Here is a 25,931-nt window from a genome sequence, read left to right as displayed (position 1 = left end):
GTACAGTTGATGTCGGATGTTTACATACACCTTAGCCAAATACATTTGAGATCAGTTTTTCACAATTCCTGACATTTAATCCTAGTAAAAGTTCCCTGTCTTAGGTCAGTTAGGATCACCACTTTATTTTAAGAATCTGAAATGTCAGAATAATAGTAGAGAGAATGATTTATTTCAGCTTTCATTTATTTTATCAAATTCCCACTGGGTCAGAAGTTTACATACACTCAATTAGTATTTGGTAGCATTGCCTTTAAATTGTTTAACTTGGGTCAAACATTTCGGGTAGCCTTCTACAAGCTTCCTACAATAAGTTTGGTGAATTTTGGCCCATTCCTCATGGCAGAGCTGGTGTAACTGAGTCAAGTGTGTAGGCCTCCTTGCTCGCACACGCTTTTTCAGTTCTGCCTACAAATTTTCTAGGGTTGAGGTCAGGGCTTTGTGATGGCCACTCCAATACCTTGACTTTGTTGTCCTTAAACCTTTTTGCCACAACTTTGGAAGTATGCTTGGGGTCATTGTCCACTTGGAAGACCCATTTGCGACCAAGCTTTAACTTCCTGACTGATGTCTTGAGATGTTGCTTCAATATAACCACATAATTTTCATGCCTCATGATGTCATCTATTTTGTGAAGTGCACCAGTCCCTCTTGCAGCAAAGCACCCCCAAAACATGATGCTGCCACACCCGTGTTTCATGGATGGGATGGTGTTCTTCGGCTTGCAAGCCTCCCACTTTTTCCAACCCAACATAACGATGGTAATTATGGCCAAACAGTTCTATTTTTGGTTCATCAGAACAGAGGACATTTCTCCAAAAAGTATGATCTTTGTCCCCATGTTCAGTTGCAAACCGTAGTCTGGCTATTTTATGGCAGTTTTGGAGCAGTGGCTTCGTCCTAACTGAGCAGCCTTTCAAGTAATGTCGATATAGGACTAGTTTTACTGTGGATATAGATAATTTTGTACCTGTTTCCTCCAGCATCTTCACAAGGTTCTTTGCTGTTGTTCTGGGATTGATTTGCACTTTTCGCACCAAAGTACGCTCATCTCTCGGAGACAGAACACGTCTCCTTCCTGAGTGGTATGACGGCTGCGTGCTCCCATGGTGTTTATACTTGTGTACTATTGATTATACAGATGAACATGGTACCTTCAGGAGTTTGGAAATTGCTCCCAAAGATGAACCAGACTTGTGGATGTCTACAATTTTTTTCTGAGGTCTTGGCTGATTTCTTAAGATTTTCCCATGATGTCAAGCAAAGAGGCACTGAGTTTGAAAGTAGACCTTGAAATACATCCACAGGTACACCTCCAATTGACTCAAATTATGTAAATTAGCCTATCAGAAGCTTCTAAGCCATGACATCATATTTTGGAATTTTCCAAGCTGTTTAAAGGCACAGTCAACTTACTGTATGTAAACTTCTGACCCACTGGAATTGTGATAAAGTGAATTATAAGTGAAATAATCTGTCTGTAAACAATTTTTCATGCAGTAGTCCTAACCGACTTGCCAAAACTAAAGTTTGTTAAAAATAAATTTGTGGAGTTGTTTAAAAACAAGTTTTAATGACTCCAACATAAGTGTATATAAACTTCCGACTTCAACTGTATATGAAATACAAATGCTATAGAGAGAACAAAAGAATGGCTTCAACAGAAAATACGCCTTCTGGAGTGGCCCAGTCAGAGACCTGACCTCAACCTGATTTAAAATGCTGTGGCATGACCTCGAGAGTGGTTCACACTAGACATCCTAAGAATATTGCTGAACTGAAACAGTTTTGTAAAGATGAATGGTCCAAAATTCCTCCTTACCGTTGTGCAGGTCTGATCCGCAACTACAGAAAACGTTTGGTTGAGGTTATTGTTGCCAAAGGAGGGTCAACCGGTTATAAAATCCAAGGGTTCATATACTTTTCTCACCCTAATGTTTACACGGTGTGTTCAATAAAGACATGAAAACTTATAATTGCTTGTGTGTTATTATTTTAAGCAGGCTGCGCTTGTCTGTTGTCGTGACTTAGATGAAGATCAGATAAAAAAATTATGACAAATTTATGCAGAAATCCAGGTAATTCTAAAGGGTTCACATACTTTTTCTTGCCACTGTACATCAAATCCTGTAGCTTTAATTTACATTCATTGCTTGCCAAATAGATGCCAACCATCCAGGATCAATCTGACATCGCTGCTACACCGCAAACCATGTAAACAGGTTCTTTGATATAACCAAAGTCAAAGCCGTAACACAACATCTGAAGTTGAACAGATGAACAGATGATATAATGCAGAGTTGAGGCCCACATTCTGGGAATATTTGAAGACCTACTGGAAGCTCTGTGTCCTGGCATGACCTTGTGAGGCATTTCTTGACGGTAGGAAAAGCTTGGGTTAGGATGAGGTGCCATCTTGACAGATTTCTTGTTAAGAATAGAACTCACTTTGTTTATGAGACCTTGTTACACAGTATAGTAACTGTGCTAATAAATTGGTATGACTACACCATGATTCTCTTTCGGAAACCTGTCTCCAACACGGTATCCATAATAGAGAGCGCATGAGGTTATTGCTGAGTCACTGAGAAGGCTTTACGTCACTCGCTGCGCAGCTACTGTACATGGTGTCAGAGAGAGAACCTGGGAGGGGAGACGACAAGACAAGGTTATCCTTCTCCTGTGGTTGAGATGCTACATATTTGTGTTGCTAACGTTCTACAGTATAGGATAGATCGGCAGGTTTTCAGGCATAGCCTCCTCAATCAGCCTGTAAGCCAAGTGCAAAGTCATTGGATGTAGGCCTACTCCACTAGATATCTGTGCTGGTAGCATTTGATTCAATTTGCCTTAGCAGTTCATTACTGTAATGGATACACTGACTGCAGCCACAAAACAACACTACACTAATGCAATTACTCAATATTGATTCCCTGTCAAAATAAAGGTTAAATAAATACAATTAAAATATAACATAACTGGACATTTATTTCAGGCTAATGAGATTTACCATTAAGCATTCTAAAACATAAGACCAGTAAATTACTAGTAAAAGACTGGCCATGTGCATGATGTAGCTAAACTGAACAAATGCATTCCTGTTCACACACACATTCAATCACTACAACCCCCCATCCAAACTCTAGAACAGCCATTCAATGGACAATGTGCTTGATGTTTTGACACAACATCTTTGAATTGAATGACAGAACCCAGTCAGTCGATCCCAACAGAGAGAAATGAGGCCCACGCCCACTCCCAATAAATCTTCAGGTTTCTTAACAACGGTAGGAGATCAACTGTTTGAAAAGACCACAATGGCTCCCATCGTTACCCAGGAGGACTAGAGAGACCCATCTAGAGAGGCTTTACTAGAACATTGTGATCCCATACACTCACTCACTGTCCTATGCAACAGCCATTGTATATGTTCAAGAAACCATGACTTGAAATCTAGACGAAGCTCGAATTTACAGACCTTTTGTCTATGAGGCTGTATTTTCTTCCAGTTGTAAAGTATGGGATTTCTACATTTTGAAAGAAACCGGTCTAATCCTTCCATCTCTGGTAAAACAGCAGTGGATTAGTGGAGTACCGACCCAAAGAAACCCCTTGTTAGTGTGTTATTAACTCTAATGCCCAATTATAGAGGTATGGGGACGGACAGTCTTACAGGACTTGAATAGTAAATATGACTGGTGCCTATTAGACTGCATATCTGAGGAGTTTAACCAATGTGCAAACACCCAAATTATTTAGTTTCAAGTGTATTTTAGAAATAATTGTTTCAGGTTAGTCATTTCCTCTTGAGTTTCCCATTAAGGGTTGATATGAACAGCTGACTTCCAATGGTACGTCACGGCGCCACTGCGTAACACCGGCATCATTAAAATCAAAGCATGTATCCCTCCACACAGAGGCTGTCGCCTCAGCATACTCAGCATGTGAAATAGAATGTATCTGATGTCGCGAGCCATGTAGCAACATCCAGACATCAGAGGTGTCACACCACACTTGCAATACTTAAGTGAGATGCATATACTGTAACAGGTGATATGTGACAGATGCAATGTGAAAACCTTACTGTGTATTGCTGTAGCCAAGGGCTGGGCGATATAGCCAAAATATCATATCACAATATGTTTGACGGTAATGGCGGTAGTCTATGGTATTTTATGCTTCTGAATAATACAAGTTCTAAGTATGTTTAATGAGTAGTGTATTTTTTAAATTTATTTCACCTTTATTTAACCAGGTAGGCTAGTTGAGAACAAGTTCTCATTTACAATTGCGACCTGGACAAGATAAAGCAAAGCAGTTCGACACATACAACAACACAGAGTTACACATGGAGTAAAACAAACATACAGTCAATAATACAGTAGAAAAATAAGTCTATAACCAATGTGAGCAAATTAGGTGAGATAAGGGAGGTAAAGGCAAAAAAGGGCCATGGTGGCGAAGTAAATACAATATAGCAAGTAAAACACTGGAATGGTTGATTTGCATAGAAATAATGGGGTGAAAGGAGCAAAATAAATAAATAAATACAGTAGGGGAAGAAGTAGTTGTTTGGGCTAAATTATAGATGGGTTATGTACAGGTGCAGTAATGTGTGAGCTGCTCTGACAGCTGGTGCTTAAAGCTACTGAGGGAAATAAGTGTTTCCAGTTTGAGAGATTTTTGTAGTTCGTTCCAGTCATTGGCATCAGAGAACTGGAAGGAGAGGCGGCCAAATGAGGAATTGGTTTTGGGGGTGACCAGAGAGATATGCTGGAGCGCGTGCTACAGGTGGGTGCTGCTATGGTGACCAGCGAGCTGAGATAAGGGGGGACTTTACTTAGCAGGGTCTTGTAGATGACCTGGAGCCAGTGGGTTTGGCGATGAGTATGAAGCGAGGGCCAGCCAACGAGAGCGTACAGGTCGCAGTGGTGGGTAGTATATGGGGCTTTGGTAACAAAACAGATGGCACTGTGATAGACTGCATCCAATTTATTGAGTAGGGTATTGGAGGCTATTTTGTAAATGACATCGCCGAAGTCGAGGATCGGTAGGATGGTCAGTTTTACGAGGGTATGTTTGGCAGCACGAGTGAAGGATGCTTTGTTGCGAAATAGGAAGCCAATTCTAGATTTAACTTTGGATTGGAGATGTTTGATGTGAGTCTGGGAGGAGAGTTTACAGTCTAACCAGACACCTAGGTATTTGTAGTTGTCCACATATTCTAAGTCAGAACTGTCAAAGTAGTGATGCTGGACAGGCGGGCAGATGCAGGCAGCGATCGGTTGAAAAGCATGCATTTAGTTTTACTTGTATTTAAGAGCAGTTGGAGGCCACGGAAGGAGAGTTGTATGGCATTTAAGCTCGTCTGGAGGGTTGTTAACACAGTGTCCAAAGAAGGGCCAGAAGTATACAGAATGGTGACGTCTGCGTAGAGGTGGATCAGACACTCACCAGCAGCAAGAGCGACATCATTGATGTATACAGAGAAGAGAGTCGGCCCAAGAATTGAACCCTGTGGCACCCCAATAGAGACTGCCAGAGGCCCGGACAACAGGCCCTCCGATTTGACACACTGAACTCTATCAGAGAAGTAGTTGGTGAACCAGGCGAGGCAATCATTTGAGAAACCAAGGCTATCGAGTCTGCCGATGAGGATGTGGTGATTGACAGAGTCAAAAGCCTTGGCCAGGTCAATGAATACGGCTGCACAGTATTGTTTCTTATCGATGGCGGTTAAGATATTGTTTAGGACCTTGAGCGTGGCTGAGGTGCACCCATGACCAGCTCTGAAACCAGATTTCATAGCGGAGAAGGTGGGATTCTAAATGTTTGTTGACTTGGCTTTCAAAGACCTTAGAAATGCAGGGTAGGATAGATATAAGTCTGCAGTTTGGGTCAAGAGTGTCCCCCCCTTTGAAGAGGGGGATGACCGCAACTGCTTTCCAATCTTTGAGAATCTCAGACGATACGAAAAAGAGGTTGAACAGGCTAGTAATAGGGGTTTCAACAATTCCGGCAGATAGTTTTAGAAAGAAAGGGTCCAGATTGTCTAGCCCGGCTGATTTGTAGGGGTCCAGATTTTGCAGCTCTTTCAGAACATCAGCTGACTGGATTTGGAAGAAGGAGAAATGGGGAAGGCTTGGGCGAGTTGCTGTGGGGGGTGCAGTGCTGTTGACTGGGGTAGGGGTAGCCAGGTGGAAAGCATGGCCAGCCATAGAAAAATGCTTATTGAAATTCTCAATTATAGTGGATTTATCGGTGGTGACAGAGTTTCCTATTCTCCGTGCAGTGGGCAGCTGGGAGGAGGTGTTCTTATTCTCCATGGATTTTACAGTGTCCCAGAACTTTTTTGAGTTTGTGTTGCAGGAAGCAAATTTCTGCTTGAAAAAGCTAGCCTTGGCTTTTCTAACTGCCTGTGTATATTGGTTTCTAACTTCCCTGAAAAGTTGCATATCACGGGGGCTGTTCGATGCTAATGCAGAACGCCATAGGATGTTTTTGTGTTGGTTAAGGACAGTCAGGTCTGGAGAGAACTCAGGTCTACATCTGTTCCTGGTTAATCAGTCTAATCGTGTAATACTAATTACAGAGAATCTTTGATAAAAACTATCAGTCTTCAGTTAATGATAGTAAAGACACAACACTGGTATTCACGATATATTGGCCAACTGTAGCCTAACTGTCCCCATAATAAACAAGAATTAACAGCATTTGCAATGAGCTATGGTTCTTTTTCTCCATGGTCTCAGTGGGGAACAGTAAAACCCATTTAGAGGGATGAAACTTGAGGACCACAGTAAAAGCTTGTTTGTTTGGAGAACAGATGTGTCACTGTTTCTGTTTCTGTACTTTCCAACAGTGCTGCCAATCAATTTCAGGAATGTTTCAACCATATGATATTAAATAATTTGCTGACTTTGCCCATGGCACAGCTACAGTACATGCAGCAGGCTAGTAGGGCATGAATTTCAGCAAACACCATAGAAAATTATTTTGAAGTTCTATGACTGATTGTTTGCTCAAAGCTAAACAATGACACAGTAACCTGAGTAGATCTACATATTTAGCATGTTACGCAGCTTTGACCGAGGCCTGGTGTTTCAACATAGATGTCTATTCGTACTAATGACAGCGACAGATGATGGTGTCACGTGCAAGATGAACTGGAGGAAATCCACCCTCCCAACTGGGCTGTTGATTGTTCCATTGTATAATTTTACTGTTATTCTGGACGAGGACGCATATAAGCCGCACCATTGTTTAAACCAGGGGTGGGCAACTGTCGGCCCGTGGGCCACATGCGGCCGTACCCCCCCTTTGTAGGCCCGCGGACCAGTGCATCAGCAGTTTTTCTCTTGTTATGCCAGTCACTGACAGTCACTCAATTAGCCTATGTCAGCTAAAATGTTTTAGATGAGTAAATTAGTCTAGCCAGCTATCTAAACTTGTAGTAATCATGGTCGAATTACAGACCGGGGGCCCCTATTTATATTGTTAGTTACTCTCACTCAGATATCATATAAAAAAGGGAAGGAAATTTGCTGTAAAACTGCACATTTTTCTCTCTGCCCCATGGCGAAATTAGTGGAATTGCATGAAATTAGTTAATAATAATAGCTAAATCTTCTCTCTGCCCCCGGGAAAATATATAGAATTGCAGCAAACTTGCTGTAAAACAGTGCCACCCCTTGGCCTAATATGTAGAATCGCAGGAAATGAATTCTAAAACCTTTTTCTCTCCACTGTCAAGAGGGTGGGCCGCTAAAATGTTTTGCTAGCAAGGTGGGGGTGGCCCCCGACAAAATGTCCCTTAGGGCCCCCAAAAGGCCAGCTCTGACAACATGTGTGGGTATGGATGTGGTTACGCAGACCCATGAGCCACTGCGGCCCCTCATGATGAGTTCAGATTTTTTTGTGGCCCCTACCCCCATCAAAGTTGCCCATCCCTGGTTTAAAACATCCTAATTGTGGATACAACTTCTCTTCTGGGGTAAAAACTACTTGACTGCTAATGCTGGAGCAAAGTTTATTTTCCTCATGTTCCTATGACCAAGGATATTGTCACGGTTGTTAAAATGGATGGACCAAGGCGCAGCGTGATTTGAGTTCCACATCTTTATTAAAAGTGAAACTTCTCAACAAAACAATAAAAACCCAACGACCGTGAAGTAACACTAACACAAAACAATATCCCACAAATGCAGGTGGGAACAGGGATACCTTAAGTATGATCCCCAATTAGAGACAACGATAATCAGCTGCCTCTAATTGGGAACCACTCAATCCCAAACATAGAAATAAATCGACTAGAACACCCCCTAGTCACGCCCTGACCTACAACACCATAGAGAACCAAGGGCTCTCTATGGTCAGGGCGTGACAGATATGTTGCTAGTTTGTTTTGCTTACTCAACGTTTGTTATGTTTGGTAACTATTATTGAATAAGATGTAGCTAAATAAGTGTTCCATTGATGCACAAAAGGTCACAGATAAGCTTTAGGGAGACTTGAGGCTCTCTGAGCTTTATAGATGAACAACAGACAAAGGCTGTATGAAGACAGTTATAGAGAATGTTCTCAACATCACTGAACTGACGTACAGCCTAGAGTCATTCCTTAAAATAAAATAATGTGACGAGACTATGACATTTGTTCAAGTTACAACAACATGTTTTGGGGTGTTGTACTTTTCAGATGGAACACCCCAGGGTTTGTTAAGTATTATTAGCAAGCTGTCCGGTAGATAAATGCTCTGACGAACAGTTAATGTTAGGGATACATGATATATCGGTGAACATATCGGAATCGGACGATATTAACTAAAAATGCCAACATCGGTAATGGCCCGATATCTAGTTTAACACCGATGTGCAAAACCGATGTCAAAGCTGATATACCTATATAATGTAGGTACATGACGTAATGAAGCCATGTAAAATGTTGCGCTACACGTGCAACACAGCATTCCTAACCTATCCCGGAATGTCTGCTGTGTGGATCGAGCAATCAACAAGTCAAACAGTCAATTGAAAGAGTAAGAACATTTCAGCGAGACAACTCAAAAGGCGAAATCCATTAACGCCAAGATAATGGAATTCATTGCCCTTGACAATCAACCGTTCTCTGTCGTGGGTGATGGCTTTCGCAACTAGTCGAGCACCGATACACACGACCAAGTGCGCTATTTTTCAGATGTTGCCCTACCGAAGTTGCACAGTAATAGCGTCACTGCTATTAGTTTCACAACATACTATGGAATGCCGTTTGGGTCTTTGCGTGTCAAAAAAGATACACGACAAATAACAATATTTGACAATAACGCTATTTGACGCCTTAAATAAACTTTAAATTTGAGATGTCAAATAACACTTTTCTATTATAGAATATTGTGTGTTCTGAATTTGCACGTGCAAGCCAAGCGCCACCACTACTATCAGTAGCACTGTCAAAGCTGAACAAAAAAGTCTGCAAACAAGCAAACACTGGCCACGAACAATGGGTTTACAATACCGCGTTGGTAATTAAGCATTATTTGTTTGACCGCAACTTCTGAGGTAGCTAGCTAGCTTTAGCTTGGTACCTATTGTAGCTAGCACCAATACAATCAGTCTGAAAACAATGACCAGTAGAAACTACAGTCATTCTCAATATTCTTAGTAGAGGTCGACCGATTATGATTTTTCAATGCCGATACCGAATATTGGAGGACCAAAAAAGCCGATACCGATTCATTGGACGATTTTTTAAATATTTTTTATTTGTAATAATGACAATTACAACAATACTGAATTAACACTTATTTTAACTTATTATAAAACATCAATAAAATCAATTTAGCCTCAAATAAATAATGAAACATGTTCAATTTGGTTGAAATTATGCAAAAACAAAGTGTTCCACAATAAGGATTAGGCACAATAGTGGAATATGCGGTTTGCCTTCAAAATAAAAGTACCTCTTTGAAAGTGATGCAGAGGGTTACAATTGGTGGAATCATGCCATATTTAGACTAGATAATGTTGAACAAGGTTGGAATGTGAAGCAATAAAATGGGGCATCAGTCTACTCTGTGACACCCACAGAACACAACTGTGAAGATTTTACGCAAATATTAGCGTTGTATCGCGGGACTGTGACTGTGTGAAATCACCCACCCCCCCTCCCCCTACAGGTCGCAGTGGTGGGTAGTATATGGGGCTTTGGTGACAAAACGGATGGCACTGTGATAGACTGCATCCAATTTGTAGAGTAGAGTAGAGTAGAGTAGAGTAGAGTAGAGTAGAGTATAATACATACAGTGTGATTTCAACAGATGTTTGTCAAATTAACAAATTATTGTCTTTTGTTGATATAATAACATTTCAACCTTGTTTAGCAATGCTCTATTCAATTATGGCATAATTCTACTATTTGTATCCATTTGCATCACTGTCAATGACATACTTTTATTTTGAAGGCTAACCGCAAAGTCCCTATTATGGCTAATCCTTATTGTGGCTAGCTTCACATAGATGGGTCCGACCACCATTAATCCAAGAAGAACTGTCTTATAAATTAAGTTTATTTTAAATGATGACACCTGGGTGTCCGACCACCATTAATCAAATAAGAACTGTCTTTTAAATGAAGGTAATTTTAAATGATGACACCTAGCTATAGTCAGCTAGCTAACTATAGCTACAGAAACAGATCATTTCGTTTGCTATGTTCTTGGGGAAGAACATTGTTTGCATCCATGGGCTAGCTAGCTTTTTTTTTATGACCAGCACTGTAGGTGCACAACTTTACCAGCAGCATAGCATACGTATTGATGAATCGTTGTGACATATGAAATACGAGGGATAGTCTAATCAATGTGTAGTAACTATGTAAAAAATTATGAACGCCTTAGATTATTATATGACATGCAGTCATATTCAGGTCCTGATTGGTCAACAAGCTTATTTGACACGTAGTGTTTTTTGACACGCAAAGACCCAAACGGCATCCCATAGAAATCCTGGTTGAGAATGAAATGACTGAACAAATTAACAATAAAACAGCCCAGCAAGTAAGTGAAAGAAATAGGTTTTGATGATGTTTTACTGGTAATGGGGACATAAGTAAATGCCAACAAAAAACGTTTTGGTCAGTGTGGTGTGTGTATGTGTGTAACCTTTATTTAACTAGGCAAGTCCGTTAAGAACAAATTCTTATTTACAATGACGGCCTACCCAGGCCAAACCCAGACGATGCTGGGACAATTGTGCGCCGCCCTATAGGACTCCCAATCATGGCCGGATGTGATACAGTCTGGATTCGAACCAGGGACTGTAGTGATGCCTCTTGCACTGAGATGCAGTGCCTTAGACCGCTGCGTCCATGTGTGTGTGTTAACTATTTAACTGTACTAGAATGCTTAAAAGGCCGCAACATTTTTTAATATCAAATCAAAATCAAATCAAATCAAATTTTATTTGTCACATACACATGGTTAGCAGATGTTAATGCGAGTGTAGCGAAATGCTTGTGCTTCTAGTTCCGACAATGCAGTAATAACCAACAAGTTATCTAACTAACAATTCCAAAACTACTGTCTTGTACACAGTGTGAGGGGATAAAGAATATGTACATAAGGATATATGAATGAGTGATGGTACAGAGCAGCATAGGCAGATACAGTAGATTGTATCGAGTACAGTATATACATATGAGATGAGTATGTAAACAAAGTGGCATAGTTAAAGTGGCTAGTGATACATGTATTACATAAGGATACAGTCGATGATATAGAGTACAGTATATACGTATGCATATGAGATGAATAATGTAGGGTAAGTAACATTATATAAGGTAGCATTGTTTAAAGTGGCTAGTGATATATTTACATCATTTCCCATCAATTCCCATTATTAAAGTGGCTGGAGTTGAGTCAGTGTCAGTGTGTTGGCAGCAGCCACTCAATGTTAGTGGTGGCTGTTTAACAGTCTGATAGCCTTGAGATAGAAGCTGTTTTTCAGTCTCTCGGTCCCAGCTTTGATGCACCTGTACTGACCTCGCCTTCTGGATGATAGCGGGGTGAACAGGCAGTGGCTCGGGTGGTTGATGTCCTTGATGATCTTTATGGCCTTCCTGTGACATCGGGTGGTGTAGGTGTCCTGGAGGGCAGGTAGTTTGCCCCCGGTGATGCGTTGTGCAGACCTCACTACCCTCTGGAGAGCCTTACGGTTGAGGGCGGAGCAGTTGCCGTACCAGGCGGTGATACAGCCCGCCAGGATGCTCTCGATTGTGCATCTGTAGAAGTTTGTGAGTGCTTTTGGTGACAAGCCGAATTTCTTCAGCCTCCTGAGGTTGAAGAGGCGCTGCTGCGCCTTCTTCACAATGCTGTCTGTGTGAGTGGACCAATTCAGTTTGTCTGTGATGTGTATGCCGAGGAACTTAAAACTTGCTACCCTCTCCACTACTGTTCCATCGATGTGGATAGGGGGGTGTTCCCTCTGCTGTTTCCTGAAGTCCACAATCATCTCCTTAGTTTTGTTGACGTTGAGTGTGAGGTTATTTTCCTGACACCACACTCCGAGGGCCCTCACCTCCTCCCTGTAGGCCGTCTCGTCGTTGTTGGTAATCAAGCCTACCACTGTTGTGTCGTCCGCAAACTTGATGATTGAGTTGGAGGCGTGCGTGGCCACGCAGTCGTGGGTGAACAGGGAGTACAGGAGAGGGCTCAGAACGCACCCTTGTGGGGCCCCAGTGTTGAGGATCAGCGGGGAGGAGATGTTGTTGCCTACCCTCACCACCTGGGGGCGGCCCGTCAGGAAGTCCAGTACCCAGTTGCACAGGGCGGGGTCGAGACCCAGGGTCTCGAGCTTGATGACGAGCTTGGAGGGTACTATGGTGTTGAATGCCGAGCTGTAGTCAATGAACAGCATTCTCACATAGGTATTCCTCTTGTCCAGATGGGTTAGGGCAGTGTGCAGTGTGGTTGAGATTGCATCGTCTGTGGACCTATTTGGGCGGTAAGCAAATTGGAGTGGGTCTAGGGTGTCAGGTAGGGTGGAGGTGATATGGTCCTTGACTAGTCTCTCAAAGCACTTCATGATGACGGAAGTGAGTGCTACGGGGCGGTAGTCGTTTAGCTCAGTTACCTTAGCTTTCTTGGGAACAGGAACAATGGTGGCCCTCTTGAAGCATGTGGGAACAGCAGACTGGTATAGGGATTGATTGAATATGTCCGTAAACACACCGGCCAGCTGGTCTGCGCATGCTCTGAGGGCGCGGCTGGGGATGCCGTCTGGGCCTGCAGCCTTGCGAGGGTTAACACGTTTAAATGTCTTACTCACCTCGGCTGCAGTGAAGGAGAGACCGCAAGTTTTCGTTGCAGGCCGTGTCAGTGGCACTGTATTGTCCTCAAAGCGGGCAAAAAAGTTATTTAGTCTGCCTGGGAGCAGGACATCCTGGTCCGTGACTGGGCTGGATTTCTTCCTGTAGTCCGTGATTGACTGTAGACCCTGCCACATGCCTCTTGTGTCTGAGCCGTTGAATTGAGATTCTACTTTGTCTCTGTACTGACGCTTAGCTTGTTTGATAGCCTTGCGGAGGGAATAGCTGCACTGTTTGTATTCGGTCATGTTACCAGACACCTTGCCCTGATTAAAAGCAGTGGTTCGCGCTTTCAGTTTCACACGAATGCTGCCATCAATCCACGGTTTCTGGTTAGGGAATGTTTTAATCGTTGTTATGGGAACGACATCTTCAACGCACGTTCTAATGAACTCGCACACCGAATCAGCGTATTCGTCAATGTTGTTGTCTGACGCAATACGAAACATGTCCCAGTCCACGTGATGGAAGCAGTCTTGGAGTGTGGAGTCAGCTTGGTCGGACCAGCGTTGGACAGACCTCAGCGTGGGAGCCTCTTGTTTTAGTTTCTGTCTGTAGGCAGGGATCAACAAAATGGAGTCGTGGTCAGCTTTTCCGAAAGGGGGGTGGGGCAGGGCCTTATATGCGTCGCGGAAGTTAGAGTAACAATGATCCAAGGTCTTTCCACCCCTGGTTGCGCAATCGATATGCTGATAAAATTTGGGGAGTCTTGTTTTCAGATTAGCCTTGTTAAAATCCCCAGCTACAATGAATGCAGCCTCCGGATAAATGGTTTCCAGTTTGCAAAGAGTCAAATAAAGTTCATTCAGAGCCAACGATGTGTCTGCTTGGGGGGGGGATATATACGGCTGTGATTATAATCGAAGAGAATTCTCTTGGTAGATAATGCGGTCTACATTTGATTGTGAGGAAATTCTAAATTCTAAATCAGGTGAACAGAAGGATTTGAGTTCCTGTATGTTTCTTTCATCACACCATGTCACGTTAGTCATAAGGCATACGCCCCCGCCCCGTTTATCGGTACCATTTTTGGGGGGGGCAAGGAAAATATTGGGTATCGTTATCGGCCAGAAATGTCATATCGGTGCATCACTAGGTAATATATTTTACCAAAACATTAATTATGATTCAGTATTGAACTTCCTCCTTGTTCCCATTAAAACTTTGTACTGAGTCCTCAGAAAAGGTGATTTCCAGCTATCTGTCACATGAAAAATAACTTAGATCATTAACGTTTTACTGCAGTGGGCTAAATCAGGGTCCCACAGAGTCTTTCTTGGTAGTCTTAAACAAATCTACTTTGAAACAAAAGTATCCACCTCACACACATGGTTATGAGCTTAAAAAAAGAAGACACCTGTACCATGTCAGATATAGAGTTGAAATGTATTACATTTTGAGTTTGCCTCCCAATATTACACTTTATATACATCACAGAAAAATGAAATATAACAGAACTGTTTGACATAGGAACACCGGATTTTTTGCGGGTTTTTAAAAATAATGTTTATTAATTATTAAATTATGAAAAATATGAATAACATTCCACCCATGAGGCCACTAGGTCATTTGACTGAAGGAAAGGTGTCCACGGATATGCCTTGTGATCATTTCAAACAGGGATATTCCTAAAGTGGTTGGCAATGCATTGCAAGGCTATTGGCCTGTCTTTTAAAGCTGCAGCACAGCTCCCTGGCTGCAGGTGACAATGACATTGATCACTAGTATTCAAATGTTCGGCTCAAATCCCTGTCGGGCTTGAAACACCTTACAATACCTTTATTTCATAAACTACTGATAAGTAGTGCACATACTAAATGATTATTGCGGTATTATTAAACATTACCAACATTTGTAACGATTTATACGCTCAAGAGAAGAATTTATAAGAATCAAAGTAAAGAAATAATATTCATAGAATATCGGTTTAGAGTGGTTGCAATTCTTAACATTATGGTAACAATAATAAGTGTGGACCAAAGTCATTTTTAGAAACCAAAATGTTTTTTGTAACATTTGAAGTAGGGAGTGGTGGTTGTAGGGAGCACCAATTATAAAACAAATTGTTGTCTGACCTAGCGCCTGGAGACAAAAGTCAGACACACATTCCAAATGATGCTACATCATATGATTCCATTAGGCTCTAGTCAAGGACCATTAAGCCAGGTCACAGCTGACTGTTTGTTGCTGTCATAGCAACAGCTGAGAGGTAGAGAGAGAGAGAGAGAGAGAGAGAGAGAGAGAGAGAGAGAGAGAGAGAGAGAGAGAGAGAGAGAGAGAGAGAGAGAGAGAGAGAGAGAGAGAGAGAGAGGGAGAGAGAGAGAGAGAGAGAGAGAGAGAGAGAGAGGGAGGGAGGGAGGGGGAGAGAGAGAGAGAGAGAGAGAGAGAGAGAGAGAGAGAGAGAGAGAGAGAGAGAGAGACCACATAAATATGCATTGTTAGTGACCACTGGTTAACAAGGAATCACAGTAACATACACAACTAACGCATTCACACGGGTGACCTTTACTCATTGATCGTTCAAATGGTGCAGATAATGTGGGGGAGATGGAAAATATAAAGTGGAAAAACAATCACTGTAGGAGACGTAGTCTATTCGAGTTTCACACTATAGGCCTGGTCAGAGATTATGGGAACAGGGATGATGTCATCCAGCTAGTGGAGAATGCTTTGCTGTAGACAGGATATTGAAAATGTAATTCCAGTACTTGACTTGGCCTCAAGTCCTCTCAGCCTGAATGTAATGCTTGATGGACTGATGTAAGTTAATAGGTCTGCTGCATCTTTAGCTGATGGACCACGGTCCTCTCGTTGTTTAGGCCTACATCAATTACAATTTGCTCAATAGATCAGACTAGAGTTATAACAAAATAGGTGTCATCCACGCAACAATATTAAATCCTTCATTCGTATGTTCAAGGCAAGTAAATAACATCTCCTGCATTATATTTTATTCAAATAAATAAGCATCTCCATAATGAATAGGCCTACCAAAATATAGCCTACAGTAATTTCGAGTCTGCCTTTTTTACGTGACAAAAGTGACAGTAAAACGTGGCTATTTACAAGTGGTAAACATAACTTTCATAATTCTAATATCAACTGTCAAGGCTGTAGACTACAAGTAGATAGCTTAGACTTTCATGTTTCCATTCACTCCGACCCGCTGTCCGACCCGCTGCAATCAAAGCTCATTGCTTGCAAAGCTCACACACTTGTTTAGGGCTGTCATTCGGCTGTAGGCTACCACGGAGCAATTTTCCCATACATGGCTATTTGATTCATTTCAAATCATTGTAGGCCTACCAATTAACGCAAATATTCAATCAGTATAGGCTAAAGTAATTAGCATACCTTTGTATTTTTCGAGGACATCCTCATAAGCTTGAAGGTATTCCTTTTCGTCCGCGAGCACATAACCCGCCTGTGTCGCGTTGTAGTGAGCCATTACCGGGGATCCACCATAGAGCTCTACAGGCTGGACATTCACCAGACGCTGTGACGAGAATATGTAGCCTAGTTTCGGGACAGGATCCGGACTGAGGAGTGATCCGCGCTGTTGTTCCATGCAAGGACCCCCCCCCCCCCCCTCCCCCAATCGTCGTCGTCGATCAAACAACCAATAGGCGACTCGCCTCTCCGGTGTCATGAGAATCCCGGTAGTGTTCTGTGACAGTCTGGGAGGGAGGGAGAAAGGGCTTCTGGACAAGAGAATACTAATGCACGCGGCTCCCCTCCTTTTACTGACATCCCAGCAATACCAGGAGGCTAATGCGACTGTTCATTACGAAATCAGTCATCATGAACTGCTGTGTTTAATATGCATTAATAAGCACTGATACCATTCCAGACATTTCAAGACAGTCCACAATGTTTTCATTCCATGACAAGTATAGCTACATAGTTTAAGCATAAACTCTATTCAATTGTTTTACTTGTTTGGCATTGCCTTATTACAGATATAGGATCATAACTTGACCACTTTCTCAGGGGAGTCAAATAATTATGAGGCAACAAGAATTGTGGATTATTGTGTGGATTATAATTACATTTTGAAGGGGTTGATACATGTTTAGTTAGGGCAAATCAAGTCTGGTATTTTAGTGGAAATTAGAACATTTAGAAGTCTTTTTTAACCTTGAATAGATGACAAGTTAGCATTTCCTGCTGCACGGGAAATGTCCTCCAACAACAGGGTGATCAAATTAAGATCATACACCTGTAGGCCTATTTTTAATCCAACATACTTAATCCAATTATTATAAAAGGATGACAACTGTCGTAATTCATAAATCAAGGCCTATATTATATTTGTTTTAACATAGAGATGCTTCAAAATTACGTTTCACTGATCAACAAATTATTTGTGTTATACATATGATACACTAATCTGGAATATTGTATATATTTTTCCATCTCTGTTGCATGAGTCTGCATGTAGCCCACATGCTACAGCAGGCAGAGGAGATGTCCTCACAGGTCCTAATATTAAAAGGGTTTCATTCTAGAGGAAATGCAGTCCAGAATGAACAGAGGATGCTGATGATTATGCATTTCAACACAGTCCAGGCTCTATTCAACCAGATTATTTACATAACATACAGAGAATCAATAGACCAATGCTTTCTAGGGAGAAGTGATCAAGATGGTATGGACAACAGTTACAGACATGAATAAGATTAACAAAAGGGGAGAAATCAGAGGGCAAGTATTTCACAGTATCAGACATCATTGGGAAAGGGTCAGATGCATCTAAATGTATGTAAATTGTAAAGTACTTTGTCAGTAATGTCTTCTTTGTTATGTATCGAACCCCAGTATGATGAGCTGTCGCCATTGGCGTCGGCTAATGGGGATCCTATCAAATCAAATCCACCTGAACAATGACTACACCCTGCCATTAGGAAGATTCAGGACTGGTGAATTGAAGGGATAGATCAACCAAACTATATTAACCTAATTATTTTTTAACTAGTAAGTAATCCATGGATCCTGAGATTCAGGTATAAAAAATGATGGGTTTTAGGACTACTCACATCGTGAACAAAACAATAAGGGCCCCTTTTAGAAACATCAAATAGCATTTCATACCAAGCAACACACTGAAGGTTGTACGTGTGATAGGCAATAGCATATGTAGCCTTATAATAACATAATGTTGGTCGTATGATCATATCAGGCTGGATTATGATATGTTATACAATGGATGGGTCTAATCCTGAATGCCGATTGGTTAAAACCGCATTCCTGCCAGTGTCTATAATCACATCAGGCTTAATTATGATATGATAGACTCCTGTTGCGCCATTTTTATCAAAGCCAAATATTCTGTTGAGGAATGTCATCAAGCAGGAAAAGGAGATAAGTGGGCAAGAAGGCACACCCTGCAGATATACCCATATTCCCATTACCATTGCCAACCAAATACTTGACTTTATAGTTATGGTTCTGATCATATGACTAACGATTAATTCCTGAATTGAAAAGTGCATAGGCCTATCACAGCCCTGTCAAGGCCACTGAACTGAAATTAATGGTCTGAGAACAGTCTTTTTGCAAAAAACAAACAAACAAAAAAACAAATCCTTTAGCAAGGTCGCCCCTGGAATGTATCATTACTAGGCCTACTCTCATTTGTTTCACAGACTGCATTTGCAGCATGCCACATGGTTCAAGTACTGTGAAATTCCCAGTTTATGGCATAGATGTTGATCAAATGATTCCTATCACATTTTAAAAAATATATATTCAAAAAATTAAAACATGTTAATCAAAATAAACATCATCAGACCAACATAAAAGTTGCACTCATAAAGGCCCTGCAGCTTATAAGCCCATGTATTAAAGGATTACAATGAATATTCAAATTCCGATTCTAATAGCCTAATGCACAGCCTTATGCACAGGCAATGATGACTGCTCCTTGCACTTTCACCTAAAGAACTCAATCTCAACAGCCATTGGACGGTCAATAGAATAGAGGATTAATGTGAGCATTCCAACACAGCAAATAACGTACCTCGCCTACAGGTTTTGACATGCATTTATTAATTTGTGTTATAGGCTATTCTTATGAGATAGAAGCTTAATTATTGGCTACAGAAGCCAACACACATGTATGGCTTTGTCTGAATTGGACATGTATCAGAAGTGACAGTGGCTGACTGCTTATATATGGGATTGTCCAGCAGCTGCTTCAGTCTATACTGTAATTGCCCATAGTCCATTTATATGGAGAATAAATAGAACCTGTAGCCTGTAGCCTACACATCAGAGATGCTATGTGCCATATCTGATAGATGTGCAAAATCAATAGGCTTTGATGTTATATTATCAGCAGCACATAAACGATCGCTTAGGGCCCCAGCGGTAGCTTAGGGCCCAACCCACCCCCCTACAAATCAGGGTCTCAATTTACTGTTGAGAGTTAGAATAGTAGACTAACAAGGTGCAGATTCTAAATTTGGTTGTGGATCAGCAATGTTTCACTTGTTATGTCAGTCACTGACAGTCACCCAATTAGTCATGTCAGCTAACAATTTTTGATTGCAAAATTGAATTTTGTTTCTCTCTGCCTCCATAGCAAAACTAATAGAATTGCATGAAATTTGACATAAAAATGCATAAATGTCTCTCCGCCCCATGGCAAAATGTGTAGAATTGCAGGAAATTCACTTCAAAAGTATCGTACTATCACTTTCTTTTAAGAAGGAGGGCCACTAAAATGTTTTGCCCTCGAGGAAGGGGGAGCAACCAAGTCTCGCTTAGAGACCCCAAAAGGCTAGAGCCTGCCCTGACAATCAATTAAATATGGGCACTCACCTGCAATCCTGAGCACAGCTCTCTCTGCTGGATCCAAAACGGATCCTCCCTGAATTTGTCGCTTATGTCGCTCGTGTCTTGGTAGGTTCCAGGGTAACGTGTCCCCCGGTGCCGGTGAGACCGACCCAGATTTAAGACTATAATCATCTTCGTCCGAGAAATCCGCCGATGAAGACATGGAACAGTGAAGGGAAGCGTTGCCAGAACCGGAGCTCTGTTGAAACAATAGAAATAAATTATCAATGTGTTGCTCGCGCCATCGTAACACAAATATGACAACACACATATGAGCACAGTCAGAAAGACACAATGTAACATGTCTCACCATCGCTACTCCCACGGTTGCCTAAACTGACGTGCGTAATGTAAATGTACATTGCTCCAGGGAAGGCACCGTAGTGTGAGCAACCAGCTCGCCTAGCAATGATCTCTGATTCAACAATAAAAAGCTAAAGCAGAAGCAGGCAGCTAGAATGAAAATCAATTGTATCTGGCTCCCCCGCCAGGCCAGAAATAAGACTTACCGCTGTATACATGGTATCAGTTGATTATATCGAAATCCTTTATCCACTTGCTGTAAACTCAGACAGCGGCGGGGCAGGCTATGTTATTTTTAATCAGAACCACACCCTTCTAGCGATGCACTCTGCTCATTACATTATGCTTGTCTCCCCTTTGGGTTGAGAGCTCGAAATGATGTCAAGTCCCCAGAGAGTGTGAAAAGATTGGGCCAGGGAGAGTATCATGCGATGCGAGAGCTCTAGCATGTCAACGCGTCACCATCCTAGGATACAGAAGAGGGCGGATGGAGTCTGGAGGAGCCAAGCGCTGTATTTCTGATTATTCAATCGGCAAGCTGTGGCCAATGACGCGGTCTTACAGCGCCATCCTGGGTGGATGCGTGTCTAGTGGTGACTGCGTAGTCTCCATGTTTACCGTCCAAAACCAATCATAAATCCAGAGACTGGTCCATGAGCATCCTTTGTGATGCACTGTCGGGTTGTTGTTTTGCTGCCTGATGCGCATGTGCTCTGTGTGCCATTCATTAAAAATGTTGCTAGTTGACAATGAATGTGCAATTTTAGAGCACTGTCCTTATAATCTTTATGAAGTCCAAATAAAAATGTATGCATTCTGTTGGGTTATTTATGATGTTCTTGTCTGTCTGTCTGTCTAGGCCGTCTCTCTGTGTCTAGGCTCTGTGATAGGGTAACTGAGCAAGTACATAACTAATACTTATCCACACCGTGTGATGACACATCGAGGCAGGGTGTGGCTGCTCAAATAACAATAGGTTATACAGTCACATGTTGAGTTCGATTGCACAATTATAGAACAACTTAGCTGTTTAAATCTAAACTAGAGTAGGACATTGAAAGCCCAGTGCAGTCAACATTCTGTTTTTCCTGGGTTTTGTATCTTATTGCACAACAGCTTATGAAACACACACTGTAAAAATGAGAAAACATTTGATCAGTGTTATTTCACTATAGTTGCTGGTTGAAAATACAGGACCTAATCAGCAGGTTGGCATTGGTGTTGCAGCTTTCCATGGTGACATCACCATGCAGTAAATTGGTTAATAGACCAATAACAAAGACTGTTCCGAACCTCTCTGCTAATAACAGCTCGTTTTCAGCTTCCCCCTCCCCACTCATACCACTCCCAGACAGTCCCATCAAAATTCTTGCATGATACATCGTTTTTTGCTCAAAGCAATTTTTGCCATTTAAATGAAAATGTGTGACCGTAAAGTACTTAATTGTCACCCAGAAATGATTTGATATCGACATAAAAACGGCTACATTGGGCCTTTAACAATTAACTCAGGGTATATCACAGTCAATCACCAACATTTGATTGACCATGGGTGTATCAACAAAGCATGCTCTTGCTCAATGGTGAAAGCAATCATGCTTGAAATGGTGCAAACAATGCATGATATGACCTAAATATAATGATCCATGAACTTTGTAGCCCTGACCGGGACTCGAACTGTGGTCCAGCGACTGTGAAGGCAACACCTTTGCCGTTAAAGGGATAGTTCACCCATATCACAAAATAACATATTGGTTTTCTTAGTATGTAAACAGTGTATGGAGAAGGCATGACAGCAATCCATGCTTTGGTTTTATATCCCTGGCAATGTTTAAAAATGCTAATGTTTTAGCATTTGTGGCACAAATCCCATTCAAGTCATAGGACCGATGTTAGCATTTTTCACGCATCTTGTCCAGACCATCTGAACGTATCTAAAATTAATTGTGAATCTTATCAAAGTCACTTATAGATAATTTGAACATGATGCGAGAAAAATGTTAATATCAGTCCCATCACTTGAATGCGATTTGTGCCACACTTGCTAAATGCTATATGAGATTTGTGCCACAAATGCAATCAGAAACACTACCAGCTAAACTAAAACAAAGCATGGACTGCTGTCATTCATTGTCCATAGACTGCTTGCAGGGTAAAGAAAGCAATAGGGGTAGCCCCGACCAGGACTTGAACCTTGGTTCAGCGACTGTTAAGCCACACCTTGGGCATGGCATAGGGAAATAACATTTCAAAAATCTACTTCCTATTCATAATCTCCAGCACCACACTGACTGTGTTTTGTTATAAAAAAGATAGAGGAAGATAAGTGTTTCCAATGACATCATCACTGTGCATCGTTTGATTTTAACCAATTATGAGTAGGCATTGTCTACATATTGCCTACTAATTGGTTTATGATGTAATTTATCTTCCTCTATCTTTTTTTATAACAAAACATAGAAACTTGCAATTTTCACATATGTTGATGTTGGGTTGGTGCTGGATATGATGAATATGAAGCAGAACATGTTTCAAATTTCCCCTTAACGGTTTAGGTGTTGGCTTAACAGTCGATGGACCAGGGTTCACGTCGGGGCTACCCCTGAATTCGCTACATGGTGTCAGAAGTGGGATGGTGCCCTTGAGGCCAGGTGTGTACACGTGAGGGACTTGGTATAGTGAAGCGTCCAGACATACTTTCCCTGAAGAAAGGGGGTAATGTATCGACCCTAACCCGACACCTAGCGACACCTGACTCAAACTGAATCATTCCGCTTCTATCTATCTATCTATCTATCTATCTATCTATCTATCTATCTATCTATCTATCTATCTATATATCTATCTATCTATCTATCGCTACATTGCAGAGAAGAATCTAACTTCCGTGGGCATGGTGTAGCGTTTGGCCGGAGCAAGGAGTTTGGGTAGACATTCACCATCAAACAGAATCTTACTCAATTTACTTTTTTATCCGTTAGGCTACAAGTCAACAGCAATGAATATTGGTAATACTTCCTGCTACAAGGCCACAGCATCCAGCATTATGTCAGAAATAAGACAATAAAGACTGCATTCTCCATAGATGTTATGTTAGTTAGCCTAATATTTGCTTCATATTTTCTTGCCTGTGAATTTAAAAAGTCCCAAAGCAATTTAGAATTATACTTTTTAAAACCGTACATGGTAGGCTATTGCTACCATCTATAGTAAATTAAGAATCAAGATATTTCTTGAGAACTTGAGGGTACAAGAGAAAAGGATCCATCAGTAAATGTTCATGTTTACAGAAACCAAACATTATACATTTGGGACAAGTAACATTCAAATTGACATTGTTAATCTATTATAGGCCTATAGTATTTTAAATTCTAGAGGTAATTGTAATGAATATTGGCCATTTGAAACAATATAATCATAACACAAAGAGGTTTAGACATCTTAATGTCATGCATTTCAGTTGTAACTTGAGTAGTGCATTTCAGTTGTAACTTGAGTAGTGCATTTCAGTTGTAACTTGAGTCATGCATTTCAGTTGTAACTTGAGTCATGCATTTCAGTTGAAACTTGAGTCATGCATTTCAGTTGTAACTTGAGTCATGCATTTCAGTTGTAACTTGAGTCATGCATTTCAGTTGTAACTTGAGTCATGCATTTCAGTTGTAACTTGAGTCATGCATTTCAGTTGTAACTTGAGTCATGCATTTCAGTTGTAACTTGAGTAGTGCATCTCAGTTGTAACTTGAGTCATGCATTTCAGTTGTAACTTGAGTCATGCATTTCAGTTGTAACTTGAGTCATGCATTTCAGTTGTAACTTGAGTAGTGCATCTCAGTTGTAACTTGAGTCATGCATTTCAGTTGTAACTTGAGTCATGCATTTCAGTTGTAACTTGAGTCATGCATTTCAGTTGTAACTTGAGTAGTGCATCTCAGTTGTAACTTGAGTCATGCATTTCAGTTGTAACTTGAGTCATGCATTTCAGTTGTAACTTGAGTAGTGCATCTCAGTTGTAACTTGAAAGTCCATACTGAGCAAGATTCATCCAGAATAAACATAGAAAATGTAGACACACCCAAAAGCACACATGTACCAACATTTTGTCTACATCCTGCTTTTCGACCCAGTAGAGTTTGGCATATGGTGAGGGTTATTAAGGATTGTAGCCTACAATGGAGATGATTGTTAGTCTAAAATATCGACAATAATTTGGTTGCATTATTATTATGGCATTGTACTAGGTTTGCTTGGTGCGTGTATCAACATGCAAAATGACAACATGAGCAATATCAAGAAATTGCTGAACTTTCAAGGCTTCAACTTCAAATACCATCGCCAGGATGTGGTACGGAAGGTCAAACTATTGAAGGCTAACTGTTGCGTATAAAACATCCAATAATTGCATCGATGTTAATAGGGATTACGCGCGCATTTTATGTTGGTTACTTTAATAATTTAAGGACCCATATCATCGCTGTAGCATGTATTTGTTAATTGAAAAATAGAAAATAAATCGGCGTACTGATAATTGACCAAGGCAGATTTAATTTATAATGCATACCCTGAATGACAATGACTGGCATTAGGCTATAATTACGCAAGAATATACCTACGGGTTTGCGTGTTGGGGTGACTTGTACTGAGTGATAGAAGTCTGGAAGGACTCTTTTCTTCACTTTTCGTTTCCTCACAGTTGTGGACGAGTCACTCTGATGATCACTCTGGGGAATTTCGACAAGAGGCTTTTCCTCTGCCACTCGAGCGCGTGCCCTCCTGGCATGGCGCGGACTGTGCCGGAAACCCTGTAAAAACATGGAACATCATGTCCAGAAAGGAGAGAGAAAAAGATGCCGAAATTGTTTAATATGTTTGAGACATTTAACTAGTTGGATGATCAATGTATTATTATGGATCACACTGACAAATATTGTCATTCATGGATGGAACTTTGGTTTTGGATTGCCATAAATCTAATAAGTTAATTGTGTAATTAAGTGGGTTTTAATGTTCCATTTGTAATCGCCTATGTTGGCATATTTTGTAAGTTTTCATTAAAATGTGGATTTTTTTCTCCAGAATAGTCAAGCTGCATAAAGTGCAGAATCATTCACATTATTTATTGATCACACATGCGCAATGCGCATAACACAGTCCTAACAATAGCGCACCAACACAACTCCCAAAAGTATACAGTAAAGTATAATAAAAGTAACACAGAGCAGCATATATTTGTACTTCCTTCACAATCTTGTATTTGAAAGAAGACATTGGCTACTTACTGACCTTGACCGAAGTAAAAACGAATGATTACCTCTGATCGAAAATGATGCGTCCTGAGACCAGCTTCTAGGACAAATGAAAAGATGTTTAACTCACTCGGATACTTTCAAACACATCACATAAGCACATGGCTACATTTAGGCTATCGT

At 41.1% G+C, this 25,931-nt stretch overlaps 1 protein-coding gene across 1 annotated transcript in view; it reads right to left on the bottom strand.

Moving 5' to 3' along the window:
• Positions 1-25,183, bottom strand: part of LOC139376916 (dystonin) — a 195,659-nt gene extending 170,476 nt beyond the window's left edge. The window contains exons 1-2 of the mRNA XM_071119911.1: positions 25,116-25,183; positions 20,185-20,398 (exon numbers count right to left, since the gene is read on the bottom strand). Of these exons, the coding sequence (XP_070976012.1) occupies positions 20,185-20,362 (178 nt within the window). The 5' untranslated portion in view covers positions 20,363-20,398; positions 25,116-25,183. The remainder of the gene's footprint in view (positions 1-20,184; positions 20,399-25,115) is intronic.
• Positions 25,184-25,931: the final 748 nt, after the last annotated feature.

Source organism: Oncorhynchus clarkii, chromosome 20 (assembly GCF_045791955.1).
Source record: "Oncorhynchus clarkii lewisi isolate Uvic-CL-2024 chromosome 20, UVic_Ocla_1.0, whole genome shotgun sequence".
NCBI classification, from domain to species: domain Eukaryota; kingdom Metazoa; phylum Chordata; class Actinopteri; order Salmoniformes; family Salmonidae; genus Oncorhynchus; species Oncorhynchus clarkii.
Note: the sequence above shows the minus strand (reverse complement) of the source record. Positions and strands in the feature narration are given on the sequence as shown.